Source organism: Dendrobates tinctorius, unplaced genomic scaffold, assembly GCF_039654945.1.
Source record: "Dendrobates tinctorius isolate UK_male_01 unplaced genomic scaffold, ASM3965494v1 ptg000140l, whole genome shotgun sequence".
NCBI lineage: Eukaryota > Metazoa > Chordata > Amphibia > Anura > Dendrobatidae > Dendrobates > Dendrobates tinctorius.
This window is the reverse complement of record NW_027361808.1, coordinates 13,148,805-13,167,368: the sequence shown is the minus strand read 5'-3', so window position 1 is coordinate 13,167,368 and position 18,564 is coordinate 13,148,805. Positions and strand designations below refer to the sequence as shown.

General features: G+C 43.5%; 1 protein-coding gene across 1 annotated transcript in view; it reads left to right on the top strand.

The window, feature by feature from the left end:
• KIF26B (kinesin family member 26B) overlaps nt 1–18,564 on the top strand; it is a 641,515-nt gene that overhangs the window by 535,016 nt on the left and 87,935 nt on the right. The window contains exons 7-8 of the mRNA XM_073545144.1: nt 9,112–9,205; nt 15,515–15,777. Coding sequence (XP_073401245.1) covers nt 9,112–9,205; nt 15,515–15,777 — 357 coding nt within the window. The remainder of the gene's footprint in view (nt 1–9,111; nt 9,206–15,514; nt 15,778–18,564) is intronic.

Sequence of the window (18,564 nt, the reverse complement as noted above, 5' to 3'; positions counted from 1 at the left end):
TATTTGTGCAGGTGTCTCTGAACAGTAGAACAATGTACCAAAACTCCAGAGTCTGCTAAATCTTTCTGAAGGTCTTTTGCAGTCAAGAGGGAGTTCTGATTTGACTGTCTGTTAATCCTACGAACAGCTCTCACTGCAAGTATGCTTGGTCTTCCAGACCTTATTTCACTTCCACTGTTCCTTTTAACTGCCATTTCTTAATTACATTTTGTGACACTGAGCCACTTCTAATGGACAAGCTGTGAGTTTGGATATTCAAGGAGTCCAAGGTCAAAAGTCAGGAAGGTATGTCATAAACAGAGAGAGGAGACAAAGGTGTAGTCAAGTAACGGTCCAAGGTCAAAATACCAGGAAGATAGCTGATCAGAACAAAGGTGTTAAACAAACGGATGGTTAGAACAAGGTTCGAGGTCAGGCAGCGAAAGATCAAGAAGCAGAACACAAGGCACAGAGAGGAAAATCACACTTAGCTGAATGTACGATTGTCAGAGGTCTGGGACTAATAGCCCAGCTAAGTAGCAGTGCAATCACTTGGAACAATGAACACCTGAAGACAGCCAGCACCTCCCAGTCTCATATTGGACGGTCAAGCTGTCAATCAAAACACCAACAGCTCAGCACGCCCCTGCACCAGACTGGACACTGAGCTGTCAATCAAAGTACTGGCAGCTTCAGCACGCCCCTATACCAGATTAAACAGCTGAGCCATCAGTAACTGCATCCCGGACACACTGAGAGATAGAATCGTGTCACATTTGGAACAGAAACCAACTTGAAAACGCTTTACTGTCTTCTTATAGACTTCTATTATCTGGCCTCCACCATTTTAATTTTCAGAGTGCTTGGCAGCTGCTTGGAAGAATCCATGGCTGCTGTGTTTTGGCACCAGGTTAGAGGAGACTGGGTTGTTATAAAGCTGGGAAATTTACTGAGATAATGACTTTTGGGTTTCATTGGCTGTAAGCCATAATCTTCAACATTAACAGAAATAAACACTTGAAATAGATCACTCTGTTTGTAATGACTCTATATATAATATATGAGTTTCACTTTTTGTATTGAAGAACTGAAATAAATTAACTTTTTGATGATATTCTAATTTTGTGAGAAGCACCTGTATATATACTGTATTATACATGACACCTATACATATCATACATAATAAATGACAATTACTGTATATACTCGTTTATAAGCCGAGATTTTCAGCCTATTTTTTGGGCTGAAAGTCCCCCTCTCGGCTTATACACGAGTCATATACCTGGGGTCGGCGGGGGAGCGGGGGTGTCAGAGATCATACTGAACCCCCCCGGCGCAGTCTCTGCAGCCCCCCCGCTTCTCCCATGGTCTCCTTTCCTGCCTTCAGCGGTCACGTGGTACCGCTCATTAAGCTCATGAATATGCACATATTCATGAGTTTAGTGAGCGGTACCATGTGACCGCTGAAGGAAGGAAGAGCTGCCAGAGACTGTGGGAGAAGCGCAGCTGCAGACACCGCGCCAGGAGGGGGTAAGTATGTCCAATATTCACCTGTCCCGGGTCCATTGCTGCTCACCGCTGTCTGCTGCATCCTGTGTCAGTTACGTTTAGGCAGCAGGGGGTGCGGTGACGTGGTTAGTGCGCGCCACACCCCTCTGCTGGCTGAACAGTCACTGACACAGGAAGCGGCAGACAGTGGTGAGCAGCGATGGACCCGGGACAGGTGAATATCTCAGGTGCCGGGTCCTGAGCAGGAGAGGTGAGTATGGCATTTTTTTTTGCAGCAGCATATGGGGGCATAGTCTATGGAGCAGCATGTGGGGGTATATTCTATGGAGCAGCATATGGGGGCATATTCTATGGGGCAGCATATGGGGGCAGCACATGGGGGCATATTCTATGGAGCAGCATATGGGGGCATATTCTACGTGGCAGCATATAATGGCATATTCTTTGGGGCAGCATATGGGGGCGTATTCTATGGGGCAGCATATGGGAGCATAGTCTATGGAGCATCTTATGGGGGCAGCATATGGGGACATAATCTACGGAGCAGCATATGGGGGCAGCATATGGGGGAAAATTCTGTGGAGCAGCATATGGGGGCATATTTTATGGGGCAGCATATGGGGCATATTCTATGGGGCAGCATATGGGGGCATAGTCTATGGAGCATCTTATGGGGGCAGCATATGGGGGCATAATCTATGTAGCAGCATATGGGGGCAGCATATGGGGGAAAATTCTGTGGAGCAGCATATGGGGGCATATTCTATGGGTCAGCATATGGGGGCATATTCTATGGAGCAGCATCTGGGGGGCATATTCTATGGGACAGCATATGGGGGCATAATCTATAGGGCAGCATATGGGGGCATAGTCTATGGAGCATCTTATGGGGGCATATTCTATGGAGCAGCATATGGGGGCATATTCTATGGAGCAGCATATGGGGGCATAATCTATGGGGCAGCATATGGGGGCATAATCTATGGAGCAGCATATGAGGGCATAATCTATGGAGCATTTTAGGGGGGCATAATCTATGGAGCATTTTATGGGGCTTAATCTATGGAGCATCTTATGGGGCATAATCTATGGAGCATTTTATGGGGGAATAATCTATGGAGCATCTTATGGGGCATATTCTATGGAGCATCTTATGGGCCATAACCTTTATGGAGCATTGTATGGGACATATTATTCTATGGAGCATCTTATGGGGGCATTATTAACCTTTGTGCAGCATTATATGGGGCATATTTTGTATGAAGCATCTTTTGGGGCCCACCATGAACTGTATGGAGCATTATATGGGGTGTATTTTGTATGGAGCATTTATGGGGCCATCATGAACTATATGAAGCATTATATGGGGCTCCTGATTCAATATGGATATTCAAAAACATTTAACCTACTGATGTCTCAATTAATTTTACTTTTATTGTTATCTATTTTTATTTTTGAAATTTACCAGTAGCTGCTGCATTTTCCACCCTAGGCTTATACGCAAGTCAATAAGTTTTCCCAGTTTTTTGTGGCAAAATTAGGGGGGTCGGCTTATACTTACAAATAATACATGACACCGGTTTAATGTTCTCTTATGTATTATGGATAAGCAATGTTGTTCCAGAAAAAAGCAAACAAAACCACATATAAAGTATAGTGGCGGACCACTGTTTAGCTGCATAATATTACATTATCCTCATTCACAAATTTTTCTATGTTTCTAAATTATAATAATAATAAACTGTGTAGTTTGTTAAGTGCATCAAGTGTATTGTGCCAACTAGTGTTCATATAGTAGGTGAGATCGTTGTGGCGGGGCCAGCCGGGGTACTCACCTTTAACCAGGTGAGCCTGTATGTATTGCAGTAAAACAATGTTGTTCCTGAAAATGGCAAACAGAATCCCATTTAAAGTACAGTAGCTGTTTCAATTCTTCATAATAAGGGGAATCTTGCCCTCAAAAACTATTGTTATCTGCACAGAATATGGTTTATGTCCTTTACTTCCGTTTATAATCACATGAAATCAGACATTGACAGTGCACCAATATTACCGTATATACTCGAGTATAAGCCGACCCGAGTATAAGCTGAGGCCCCTAATTTTGCCATGGAAAACTGGGAAAGCTGATTGACTCGAGTATAAGCCGGATGTACATTTTCCCCTCATCCCTGTCTTGCTCTGTGTGTCTCTCCCCCCTCACAGTATGCATGGCTCGGCTCCCCCGTCCCATCCTTCTATGTAGGGCTCAGCTCCCTGTCCTCCCCCGTCCTCAGTGCTCCCCTGTCCTCCTCCATGCTTCTCAGTGCACCCCGTCCTCAGTGCTCCGCTGTCCTCCTCTGTGCTCCTCCGTTCTCCCCCATCCTGTTCCATGCTCCTCTGCGTTACCCCCGTCCTGCTCTGTGCTTCCCCGCGCTTCCCCATTCTCCATGCTTCCTCCGTCCTTCGCCGTGCTCCCTTGTTCTCCTCCGTGCTTCCACCATCCACCTCCATGCTCCCCCCGTCCATACTCACCCTGTTGTGCCATCACCAAGCGTCCCTGCATCCTTCGTTGTCCTGGTGCAGCAGCTTCTACCTGTGTTGAGCGGTCACGTAGTACCGCTCATTAAGGTCATGAATATGGTCGCCACTCCTATGGGAGTGGAGTTGCGTCCATATTCATGACCTTAATCAGTGGTACCATGTGATCGCTCAACACAGGAAGAAGCTGCCAGCCCTGGGACAATGGAGGATGCAGGGGACGTTCAGCAATGGCACAGGAGGGTGAGTATGAAGTCCCAGCCACCTGCTTCTGCCGCCGCTCCCCCTCCCCCAATGGTTTCTGCACAATGACTTGTGTATAAGCCGGGAGGGCATTTTCAGCACAAAAAAAATGTGCTGAAAATATCGGCTTATACACGAGTATATACGGTATGTCATACTACACATACTTCGTTCACACTGCACATTTTTTCTATCGTTTGATGAAAGCAATGCAGTCAAGTTTTATTTTTCTGTTTCTTTTGTTAACTAAGTGAAACAAATATATAGATCTAAGGTAAATCATATGTGTATGTATTTTCCTCCAAGCAGAAATTGTGAGTAAAATCCATCTGTGGCGAAATCTGTGTTTACTTTCTTGTTGTTGTGATACATTTTCAGTACCAAGGCAAATCATCCGTAATTTAATTTCAGATGTACTCTCTGTGTTATTATCTTTTTCTTCTGGGAAGTTTATGAATTCATTGATTCTGCCAGTATGACATGATACTCCACAAATGTAAAATTGATCAGGTTTGTTTTATTGTGTTAAATAGTTTAGAGATTAGAGAGATGGCTTATTGCATGGTTATATGAACAGAATACAGAAAAATTGTTATAATGTGCTTTATAACAGACTGGCTTTAAAACAACCTGAGAGCACTGAATTTAATGGCAATCTTAGAAAAATAGCTCCTTCTCAACTACATTGCAGGCCTGATTCATTAAGACTGGTATTGTACACACCAGTCTTAAAGATGGGTGTGCTTGAGTAGGATGTATCTAACTCATTAAAGAGGTTCTGCAAGAAGTTCATAAAATAGCCTCAATCACATATACCGTATATGCTCGAGTATAAGCCGAGGCCCCCTAATTTTGCCTCAGAAAACTGAGAAAACTTATTGACTCGAGTATAAGCCTAGGGTGGGAAATGCAGCAGCTACTGGTAAATTTCTAAAATAAAAATAGATACCAATAAAAGTAAAATTAATTGAGACATCAGTAGGTTAAATGTTTTTGAATATCCATATTGAATCAGGAGCCCCATATAATGCTCCATACAGTTCATGATGGGGGCTAGGTGACGGTGTCAGGGCCCCGACACTTGCGATGTTCATCTGTCCCCTTTCCAATGCCTCTCTGTCTACCAGCTCTCTGCAGTGACTGTTCAGGCAGAGGTCACGCACTAAACACGTCATCGCGCTCTCTGACCTGAACGTCACAGGCAGAGGACGCGGAAGACAGAGCGTCGCACGGCGGTGGAACGGGGACAGGTGAATATCGCATGGCTCCCCCGTCATACTCACTCCCTCTTGGTGTGGTCTCTGCAGTCCCTGCTTCTTCGATGGTCTCCAGCTTAGGCAGCTCCTTCCTTCCAGCAGTCACATTGTAACGCTCATTAAAGTAATGAATATGTGCATATTCATTACTTTAATGAGCAGTACCACGTGACCGCTGAACACAGGAAGAGCTATGGCGCCGGAGACCATCTGAGAAGCAGGGACTGCAGAGATCACGCCTGGAGGGGATGAGTATGATCTGACTGCCGCGCTCTCCCTCCCCCGCCGACCCCCTCGAGTATAAGCCGAGAGGGGCACTTTCAGCCTAAAATAATGGGCTGAAAATCTCAGCTTATTCTCGAGTATATACGGTAATTTAAATATCAGCCTGTCCTAGTGTCAGGACGGGCTGCAGTCTGAAGAAACACTGCTCTGGAGAGCTGTGTCTCAACTTCCGGAGGAGCTGTAATGTAAGTACACATACTGGTGATTTAGCAGAGAGGGGCTGTGACCAGAGAAAAAAATAATCTTCTCTTTGGTTGACTGTGTGCCTTAGGACTAAAGCTGTAGAAAAAAATTCTTTGTGCTCAGTCAGCCGAGGAGAATTTATTTTTTCTCATGTCACAACCCTTTTCCAACAGCTCAACAATATATGTTTTACAATATAGTGCCTCTGTCAGTTGAGACACATGTTTTGAGATTCTTCAGACTGCAACTTGTCCTGACACATCTTTGAAATGCATGATGGGGACATTTTATTTCATTCTTAGAGAACCGCTTTAAGAAACGCATTTCACCTAATGAATTAGCACATCTTACAACTAGCGTGCAACAACCATTGATGAATTTATCAGGTGGGCTTTGCCATACCCCATTCAGCGGGTTCTTTCCCTAGACATCTTAGCTGAATATCTGAGCTACATGACCCCCACTTTCCTGGTTGTAAATCTAGTCATATGTTATGTTATTAAAGTCTAGTGTTATTCTCAAGATGAGAAAAGAGCTGAGGACCATGTACACTTGGATAAAAAGACTAAGATTTACATCCATGAAAGTTGGGGCCATATATCAGGAGCAAAGAGGCTCAGAAATAAAAGAAAAACAACAGATTCAAAAGGAACAGCGTAATCTTAGCCAGGTAAAAAAAAGACATATGACTGGCAAGTGATAGGTGCTCTTACAAGAACCCAGATGTTTAGATCCTAAAGAGCCACTACGGCCTTATTAAGCCCTCAAAACTTAATGCTCGTCCACATTGTACACCTGCCGCTTCCATCATAAAACAGCTGGCAGAATAATGTAATTGGACATGTGGCATCGCATGCATCCTGATTTCAGAGTTGTGAGCAGCACATGACGTTTCATAAGGGAATTGTGCATGTAATATGAATAATATAATAATTATAGCATCAGCTAATGTGGGTGTACTCTGGGGGCTCTAGCCGGTTTACCTATCAGAAGCACAACCACTTATTTTCGTAAAAACCAAAGGAAACATTGCCATATGTGGAGTCGGGAAGGAATCTTTCCCCTGATATAGGGCAATCAGAATCTGCCTCATGGGGGTTCTGCTTTCCTCTGAATCAACATGTTAGGCTGTAGGATGAACTCGATGGAATTATGTCTACCTTCAGTCTTAAAACAATGAAACATTGTAAAATAAAGAAATGAAGAAATAAGCATTATTTAGCAGTTCAATCTCCCAGCTGTCAAGTTTTCGTGTTCTGGTGTTCTCCTCTGATTCTTCAGTGACAATATCCTGTACTGTAGATCATTCACTTGACTGCCGTAGCCAATTACTGACCTCTGCAGTCACTCCGGCTAGTGATTGACTGCAGCAGTCACATTAAGGATATAGTGGAGCTGGGAGATTCAGTTATGCTTATTTCTTTATTTTCTAACATTCCCTACTCCATGGCAAATTTTCATGAAGCCTCTTTAACCCCTTTCCGACGTGCCATAGTAGTATAGACATTTTGGATTCCCCCTGTTTGGTGCGGGCTCCAGTGCTGAGCCTGCACCTTTCCGGGCACATGACAGCTGATCTATACAGCTGACATGTGCCTGCAACAGGCACAGGTGACATCACAATCCACCCACGGCTGTTAACTAGTTAATCTCTGCCGGCATTTAACTAGTGCTTACAGGACCGCGTTACTGGCTCTGCCCATCGGTGACCCCGCCATGTGAACGTGGGTCACCGATGGGTTGGCATGACAACCAGAGGTCTACAGCAGACCGTTGTGGTTGTCATTACTAGATTGCTATGAGTGCTGCCCCTTGGTCGGCGCTCATAGCAAGTGAGCATTTCTGCTACACACAGGTGATCTGATCATACAAGAAGTAAAAAAAAAGTTTTTAAAAATATTAAAAAAGATATATAAAAGTTCAAATCACCCCGCTTTTGTCCCATTCAAAATAAAACACTAAAAAAATCAAATATACACATATTTGGTATTGCCGCGTTCAGAATCGTCTGATCTATCAATATGAAAAAAAAAGTAACCTGATCAATGAACGGCGTAATTAGACAAAAAGTCAAAACATCAGAATAACATTTTTTTGGACGCCATTACATTGTAATAAAATGTAATAACGGGCGATCAAAACATTGTATCTACACTAAAATTGTATCAACAAAAATGCCAGCTCGATGCACAAAAAATAAGCCCTCACCCAGCCCTAGATCACAAAAAATGGAGATGCTATAGGTCTTAGAAAATGGCGCCATTTTTTTTTTTTAATTTTTGATTTTTTTTTCACCACTTATATTAAAAATAACCTCTACATGTCTGGTGTCTATGAACTCGTAATGACCTGAAGAATCATGATGGCAGGACAGTTTTAACATTTAGTTGAAAAAAAACAACTGTGGAATTGCACTTTTATTTTGCAATTTCACCACACTTGGATTTTTTTTCCCATTTTACAGTACACGATATGTTAAAACCAATGGTGTTGTTCAAAAGTTTGGGTAAGGTTCTGGTATCCGACCTGAACTTTGGAATAATGTTTAGGTTGGGTACCAGAACCCGAAACTCCACGGGTCCGCTCATCCCTACTAGAGATGGTTCCGTAGCTGTACTTATCTTTTAGGTGAAATAACCCTTTAAGTTAATGCAGCTCTGTATGTGTATTAATGTATGAATATGCATTGTGAAGGAAATTATCCTCTGACTGTCCGTAGGTAATGTGTCTGCATAAATATTTATGGGTTTCTTGCTAATGAAGTCAAGGGTCAGTTTGCTAAGCATTTTGAAATTCAGATTGTATACCATAGAAGTTCTGAATATCTACTATATCCCATGGAATATCTTAGATTTGTCTGAGCAGAAGATTTCTTTATTAGGTTTCTGTGTCAGGATAGAGGAATTATGTGTGAATGTTTCAAAGCAATGCAGCGCGGATGGGAAATAATGAGCACCGGTGTCAGCACTCCAGATTTCTACTTGATGGGGATAGAGAACTTTGTGTGCATACAGTAATTTGAAGTCTTATGTCCATGTGAACCTTACCATTAAATTTGTAGGAAAGCATTGGATTAAAGTTGAAATGTAATTATATGTATAGATAATGAGATGACTTTTCTACCTGTCCCATATAGGCCGAGGTGTGCGCTGGAACTGTTGCTGAAGTTATCCAGTCTGTTGTGAATGGAGCAGATGGATGCGTTTTCTGCTTCGGGCATTCCAAGCTTGGTAAGTACTAAGCAACCAATGTGAAGAAGTGTGCAGCGCTCCAATATTATCATCTATCAATTATATCCTAAGTGTTATTACAAAAAAAAGTAGAGATTGTCAGGATTGGAAAGCACATTTTACTGTAGAAGGGAATTCTGAGTCGGAAAAGGGGACTCCATTCAGGACCCTAACTCTTAGACAACATCTTTGGTGCCCTGATTCTCTCGCAGCCATTTTGTTCCCTGCTACATAAACTCTGGTCCCCCAAGGAAGTTACATTTGTGACAAAACGCGTGGGGATGGTTAATACATAACCCTTTGTCCTCCTTTGACATACCTCGTGGGGTTTTTTTTATGTAGTATTGACTTTGGTAACATTTATATTTTAATATATGTTTATTCCTCTACTAGATGTGTGCCCGATGCTATCGCATCAGGAGGGCAGTAACATCACGATTGGGGCAGCTTTGTTGTGCTAGTGGTGGCGGCCCACCCACTTCCATGCAGTCAGAACCGGAAGGAAAGACGGTGTTTTGCGGCTTGTGCTGGAGATGGTGTGTGGCGCCACCAGAGGGTGGCTGCACCCAATCTCCAACACAGGCCTCAAGCCACGGTAATTCCTGCCGGCTGTGACTGCACGGAGGTGGGTGGTTAGGCAGCGGCAAGATCCGTCACGTGTAGTCAGGTGGTGGGTCCTGGCGGGGGTCCGGCAGCGGCATCCCTCTCATTACTCCCCCCTCATTACACCCTCTCATCACACCCCTCTCACAGCCGGCAGGAAAGATGGTATTTTGCAGCCTGTGCTGGAGATGGTGTGCGGAGCCACCAGAGGGTGGCCGCACCCAATCTCCAGCACAGGCCTCAAGCCGCGGTCTTTCATGCCAGCTGTGACTGAATGGAGGTGGGTGGGCAGGCAGCAGCGGGATCCGGCTCGTGTACTCAGGCGGTGGGTCCAGCAGCGGCATCCCTCTCGATACTCCCCCCTCATTACACCCTCTCATTACACCCCCTCATTACACCCTCTCATTATACCCTCTTCATCACACCCCTCTCGTTATACCCACTTGTTACACCCCTTTCATAGCCTTGTGATCGCAGCGGCGGCCTGTATCCGAGCGGCAGCTGGGATCTGAGCGGCGGCTGGGATCCAGGTAGCTTCCGGGATCCCAGCAGCGGTCGGGATCGCAGCGGCATTTGGTATCGCAGCGGCAGCCTGGATCCGAGCAGCAGCTGGGATCCCAGTGGCAGTTTGAATCGCAGCAGTGGCTTGCATCCGAGCGGCAGCTGGGATCCCAGTGGCATTCGGGATCGCAGCGGCGGCCTGGATCCAAGCGGCGGTCGAGATCGCAGCGGCGTTCGGGATCGCAGCTGCATCCTAGATCCGAGCGGCATCATTTGGGTGTTCCAAAATGGCGATCGGCGTACTTCCGTTGTGGCGCGGTCCATTGAGAGATTCGGGGACATCCAGACAAAAGTGGATGACAGACAATTTAAGGCAATTATATATATATATATATATATATAGATTGTTGAATTTATTGGTATACTTTAGTTCACTTACTATCTTGGACCTTCATGCATTGCTCAGATTTTTCTTTACTTTGGCAATCTATATGGTACATAAGATCCTATATTTTCTATGCTAGTGGGTTTGCCACCATACAGTATATGATGAGACAGAGGCTATTTTTGATCTTGAAACTTCATGGTGTTTTTGTGGTCTTGCGGCTAGCTTTCACTTTTTTAAATATTTTCAATTAAATTTTTTCTCACATTAATTACTTTGATTTATCTAAAAAAATATTAATTATTATTCCGAAATAAAAAAGCTCACCACGCCAATATTGTTTGGGATACACAGGAAAGTTGATTAATGGGTGCCAATTCCTGCTGGAGAAGCTCGGCTATTGTAGAAGCGAAGAAGAAGAAAGGATTTTCCGGCACTTCCAACCATAAAATTCATCTTTTTATTAGAAATTCATTTAAAAAGGAGGATCCATCATGAGTAGTGTTGAGCGATACCTTCCGATATCGGGAAATATCGGATCGGATTGGATCGGACCGATACCCAAAAAGTATCGGGTCGATACCCAAAAAGTATCGGGTATCGCCGATTCCGATAACGGAAACCAATGCAAGTCAATGGGACAGAAATATCGGAATTAAAATAAACCCTTTCTTTCCTTGGGGGTTAATTCTACATGAAGGAAAACAACTAAGAATAATGTAGAATGTATTGGGGGAGGTGGAGGAGACATTAAAGGCATAGAGGTTTAGCCCAATCAAATGAAATAGCAGGAATTAATTTTTTTTAAGACGTTCAGAGTTGCAAAGATATTGACTATGTTAAAGGGGTTGTGTAGCAATAGAGGGAGACGTTCAGAAAAGGCACATGTTGGCGGAGTGTTGGAACGGAGTGCTTCATCTAGGTTGGAGGTTGACTGAGCCCCTGACCCGGAGGACACGGCACGGATGCAGGCACCTGTATGCACAACAGACTGTGAGTAAAGCTTTGCCCTGGAGTCCTCTAGTTATTCCTGTGCCAACACACTCAGCACTGCTACATCTCTGTGCCTGGCACTGCACCATCTACGTCTCTTCACTACCTCTCCATCTACAATACCCTGGGACTACAGCCCTACCTGTGGTATGCCACAACATCAAAGCTGCACCACACCATCTGTCCCAGAGGATCTGTCTGCAGCGTCGGCTTAACATCTTCATTGCCGAACACCACAGGTAGCGTCACGAATCATTCGCTCATAAACTTTAATCATCATCCACGCGTTCAACATTTCCCTTTTACAATGGACGCCCAGGGCCACGGACCGGGTCACAGCTACCGTGACATCTCCCATTGAAACCAACGGGCCCGGTACCGAGTACCCCACCAGCCCTGGCGGGCAATCCAACTTGGCGGAAATACATAACAGAACAGGTTGTCCGGGCTTTTCACATAATCTCAGTGCATATCTAGGCTGCAGAATGCTGACAATAAGTAATTTACCTTCTGTGGCTAGTCTGCACGGTTTCCAAGATATCATCTCTTGCTTCTAAGATAAACGTCCAGGGGGGGGGTGTTCTGGCATTGAAATGAGAACTGGTCGTTTCCTCCTCCCTCACTAGTTTCACTTTCCATAGATCACTGTTCAGCCTGTGTCTGGGGGAGGAGCAGCTGGGTGGTCTGCTCGCAGCCAATCACAGCCATGCCATTAGTTAACATGCCTACATGCCTAACAGGATGTGCACACACTTCTTAGGATTCCTCATTGGCTGAATCAAATCAAACTGGCTCATAGCATTATGGGAACTTCCGATTCCGTTATTCGATATGCAAATAACGGCCGATACCCGATATTTGCAGTATTGGAATGCTCAACACTAATCATGAGCATAAAACCTTACGCATTTCCGCCCTTAGTTATAGGAATATCAATTATTATATTCCTATGACTAAGGGTGTAGTGTATGCCAGAAACGAGTAAGTTTTATCCTCATGACGGATCCTCCTCTTTTTAAAATAATTTCTAATAAAAAGATGTATTTTATGGATGGAAGTGCAGGAAAATCCTTTTTTTCTTCAGTTCTAATTACTAATCAGTGTACCTGACTCATTCATTATAGCTTTCTTTTTCTTCTACCAATGTTTTGGAACTCTGGTCTCACACATGACCCAGGGCTGTGTATCGAGTGTCCTCAAGTCACCGGAGCAGTCTGATTTTAGTATCTAAGCAGTCCTGTCTGTGACAGGGAATGGGTCCTGCATACTGTAGCTGTCGAAATTTGCAGTGATTCAGCCCTCTGTACATACTACTTTACTGTTTCAATCTTTTTCCGGAAAACGCCTTTAACATAAAAATAAGACATTTTTCATTTTCAGAGAGGCGAAAGTTATTGTAAAGTGAACACTGGGTTTATTGAAATAGGTTTCTAGATTGCAGTCCTATCATAGCAATGAGGGCTTGTATACAAAGCCTAATTAGAATGTATCAATTCCTCTTCTATTACAGGAACATAGAGAAATAGGCAGGAGTTTAAATACCAGGAGAACTGCCGCTTTTAGGGGTCCTAGGCTTAGAAAAGGCTGGATATGGGTGCCAGGTAAATGGTTGGCTGTTTAGGCAATCATATGACTCAGTGGTTAGCACTTTTGCTTTTCAGCAAGGATTTTGTATGTTCTCCCCGTTTCCGTGGGTTTCCTCCAGGTTTTCCGGTTTCCTCTCACACTCCAAAGACATACTGATAGGGAATCTAGATTGTGAGCCCAATGGGGACAGAGCTAATAGTGTCTATAAAGTGCTGCGGAATTAATGGCGCTATATAAGCGTGTAAATGAAATCATGTGAAATCTAACCAACTCAAACCCTAGCAATGCTTGTGGACATGGCACTCTTATGGGGTTATTCATAAGGTAGAGAGAGATTCATGTTACTAGTGTAATTTTCTAGGAATATTCCACAAATACATCATTACTAACATAACTGTATTTAGCATACAGTACACACCAAAAGTTTGAACACACCTCATTCAAAGAGTTTTCTTTATTTTCATGACTATGAAAATTGTAGATTCACTCTGAAGTGTGAAACAACTGAAAATATGTCTTATATTCTAGGTTCTTCATAGTAGCCACCTTTTGCTTTGATTACTGCTTTGCACACTCTTGGCATTTTCTTGATGAGCTTCAAGAGGTAGTCACTGGAAATGGTCTTCCAACAGTCTTGAAGGAGTTCCCAAAGATGCTTAGCCCTTGTTGGCCCTTTTGCCGTCACTCTGCGGTCCAGCTCACCCCAAACCATCTCGATTAGGTTCAGGTCTGGTGACTGTGGAGGCCAGGTCATCTGGCGTAGCACCCCATCACTCTCCCTCTTGGTCAAATAGCCCTTACACAGCCTGGAAGTGTGATTGGGGTCATTGTCCTGTTGAAAAATAAATGATGGTCCAACTAAACACAAACCAGATGGAATAGCATGCCGCTGCAAGATGCTGTGGTAGCCATGCTGGTTCAGTATGCCTTCAATTTTGAATAAATCCCTAACAGTGTCATGATCAAAGCACCCCAACACCATCACACCTCCTCTTCCATGCTTCACAGTGGGAACCAGGCATGTAGAGTCCATCCGTTCACCTTTTCTGCGTCGCACAAAGACACGTGGTTGGAACCAAAGAACTCAAATTTGGACTCATCAGACCAAAGCACAGATTTCCACTGGTCTAATGTCCATTCCTTGTGTTCTTTAGCCCAAACAAGTCTTTTCTGCTTGTGGCCTGTCCTTAGCAGTTGTTTCCTAGCAACTATTTTACCATGAAGGCCTGCTGTACAAAGTCTCCTCTTAACAGTTGTTGTAGAGATGTGTCTGCTGCTAGAACTCTGTGTGGCATTGACCTGGTCTCTAATCTGAACTGCTGTTAACCTGCGATTTCTGAGGCTGGTGACTAGGATGAACTTATCCTCCGCAGCAGAGGTGACTCTTGGTCTTCCTTTCCTGGGGCGGTCCTCATGTGAGCCAGTTTCTTTGTAGCGCTTGATGGTTTTTGCCACTGCACTTGGGGACACTTTCAAAGTTTTCCCAATTTTTCGGACTGACTGACCCTCATTTCTTAAAGTAATGATGGCCACTCATTTTTCCTTACTTAGCTGCTTTTTTCTTGCCATAATACAAATTCTAACAGTCTATTCAGTAGGACTATCAGCTGTGTATCCACCAGACTTCTGCACAACACAACTGATGGTCCCAACCCCATTTATAATGCAAGAAATCTCACTTACTAAACCTGACAGGGCACACCTGTGAAGTGAAAACCATTTCTGGTGACTACCTCTTGAAGCTCATCAAGAGAATGCCAAGAGTGTGAAAAGCAGTAATCAAAGCAAAAGGTGGCTACTTTGAAGAACCTGAATATAAGACATATTTTCAGTTGTTTCACACTTTTTTGTTAATTATATAATTCCACATGTGTTAATTCATAGTTTTGATGCCTTCAAAGTGAATCTACAATTTTCATACTTATGAAAATAAAGAAAACTCTTTGAATGAGAAGGTGTGTCCAAACTTTTGGTCTGTACTGTATATAAATATTGATGAAATTATGTAGATTGTGAGCCCTCGCAGGCAGGGTCCTCTCTCCTCCTGTACCCATTGTGGCTTGTATTGTTTAAGATTACTGTACTTGTTTTTATTATGTATACCCCTCCTCACATGTAAAACGCCATGGAATAAATGGTGCTATAATAATAAATAATAATAATAATTTAATGCAGAATAAATGTGTACAGGAAAATCTATTACATTTCTATGTTTTTCTTTTCAAATCTGTGTCTGACAGGAAAGTCATACACTATGATTGGCAAGGATGACTCCATGCAGAATCTTGGCATTATCCCCTGTGCTATTTCGTGGCTCTTTAAGCTGATTAATGAACGGAAGGAAAAGACAGGAGCTCGGTTCTCGGTCAGAGTGTCAGCAGTGGAAGTGTGGGGGAAAGAGGAGAACCTGAGAGACCTGTTATCAGAAGTGGCTACCGGCAGTCTTCAGGATGGTCAGTCTCCTGGAGTCTACCTGTGTGAGGATCCAATATGCGGCATGCAGGTAACTACAGCTGTTTCTTAAGAACAAACCATATAGTATGCTTTATAAGCTGAGGAATAATGATGGAAACCTGATAATGGGTATTATTAGAGTACATTCATATTTGTGTGAATGGATACTAGGGTTCTCTATTGGCAGCTCGTCACATCTATGCTTATGTTGGCTTTTTTATTAGTGGCATGTAAATGTTGTTATTGCCCACTAATGTCGCAACGTAGTGCTTCCCAAGATTTAACAATTATCCTGACAGCAAATAAAAGTCATGCAATAAAATGTATTACAGACTTGGATTGATAAAGGGTTAGACATTAACTTATAGGGTTCCGACCTCCAATTGGTGGCACCGTGGATCGGTTTTCCTTCTTTTTGGAGGAGAGCTTATTTGCATACCAGTATGCTGAGAAGTAAGAATGTTCTATAAAATAGAAGTGTTAAAGGGTTTTTCCGGGACATTTTTTTCCCTATGGGGCTAAGCACTTATCGGCAGATAGTTGCTAACTATCTGTCTGTTTTGCCATGCAACGATCTCTCCCAGGTTAGAGTGGTCATGCACTGCTCCTACTGGTGATTCTCCTGCCTACTGTGGCGTCACGTTGACACAGCAGTTCCTTCTCTTCCACTCTGCTTCATCAACAGGGTGTCACTGCCAATGTCATATTCATTGACAGTCAGCTCAGTCTAAAGTAGAGGCAGGGCCGGTTTTAGGCAAAGAGGGGCCCTAGGCAAAAGTTTAAAATGGGGCCCCAAATGCTAACATATTGCACATCACACAGAAGCATTTTGTATTTACGTGCGCTGTGTTCAGGCCGCTAAACGAGTGTGATCGACAATATTGAAGTCGTTCCACACTTGTTACCTGGCCTCTTTACACCAACGGAGAAAGAATGATTGGAACAGAACAATCACTAATGGATCAATTTGTCCCCATACAGTATCATGTCATCAGCAGCACCTCTACAGTTTACACCTGTGATGTGCTGCTGAGAACAATGATTTTTGTTCCAGCATCAACAATCCAATCACTCGGTGCTTGTTTAGTACAATACACCCCATAGCCCTCCATATAGTATAATACACTCCCCATAGTCCTTCATATAGTATACATTCCCTATAGTCCTCCATATAGTATAATACACTCCCCAGTCCTCCATATAGTATAATACACTCCCTATAGTCCCCCATATAGTATAATACACTCACTATAGTCCTCAGTCCTCCATATATTAAAATACACTTATCAGTCCTCTATAGTATTATACACTTCCCATATTCCTCCATATAGTATAATACACTCCTCATAGCCCTCCATATATTAAAATACACTCAGTCCTCTATATAGTATAATGCACTACTCAGTCCTCTATATAGTATAATACACTCCTCGTAGTGTTCCATATAATATAATGCACCACCATAGTCATCCATGTATTACAATTCACTTCCCATAGTATAATGCACCCCATAGTTCTTCATATAGTATATTGTATTCCCTATAGTTCTCAATACAGTATAATGCAGCCACCCCACAGAGCATAATGCAGCCACCCCACAGAATATAATGTAGCTCCCTCAGTGTATAATGCAGCCCCGCCATGCAATATAATGTAACCCCCATAGAATATAATGCAGCCCCCATCAAAGTATAATGCAGCCCCTCTATAGAATATATGGTAGCCCCCTCATAGAGTATAATGCAGCCCCTCCATATAATATAATGCACCCCCTTATATAGTATAATGTAGCCCATCCACAGAATACAATGTAGCCCTCCTCATATAGTATAATGCAGCCCCCCATAGAATATAATGTAGCCCCCTCAGAGTATAATGAAGCCCCCATACAATATAATCTAGCCCCCCTATAGAAATAATGCAGCCCCCATAGAATACAATGTAGCCCCCCCATAGGGTATGATGCATTTACCCCTCATAAAATATAATATAATACAACCCCCATAGAATATAATGTAGCCCCCCATAGAATATAATACAGCCAACCTCCCCATAGTATATAATGTAGCCCCATGAATGAGTATGATACAATCCTCCCTCATAGAATATAATACAGCCCCTCATAGAATATAATGTAGCCCCATGAATGAGTATGATACAATCCTCCCTCATAGAATATAATACAGCCCCCCCATAGAATATACTGTAGCCCCTCCATAGAATATAATACAGCCCACCTCCCCATAGTATATAATGTAGCCCCATCAATGAGTATGATGCAATCCTCCCTCATATAATACAGCCCCCCATAGAATATAATGTACCCCCCCCGAGAATGGGCCCACAGTCCACTACTCACTGATATATTTAAAAAAAAATAAAAATGAAATCCTCACCTCTCCTCCTCTTGCCCGCGCTGCTTCCGGCTCGGCTCCGGTCTCAGTGGCTGCACGATGAAGTGACGTCATCGCGCACATGCAGTGTCAGAGGCAGAAGGGAATAATGGGAGAGGGAGCATCAGCTGACGCTCTCTCCTCCATCATTGCTTTGAACTGTACTTCTGCAGGTGACACATTATGATATATTTTATATAATGAATATTAGAGGGTGATGGAGTGGGCCGGGATATTACAGGGGCTGGATGTGTCCTGTTACTTGGGGCCACCAGCGGCCGCGTTGTCCTGCAGCAGTACAGCATCATTATGCCATGCATGGTGGCAGCAGCGGGGGCTGGACACGCTCTGTGGTGCCCGGTCCTGCTGCCCCCATCCGCAATAACCCCTTGTGCACCCTGCTGATCATGTACAGCCGCAAGTTTAAAAAAAATACAAAATGC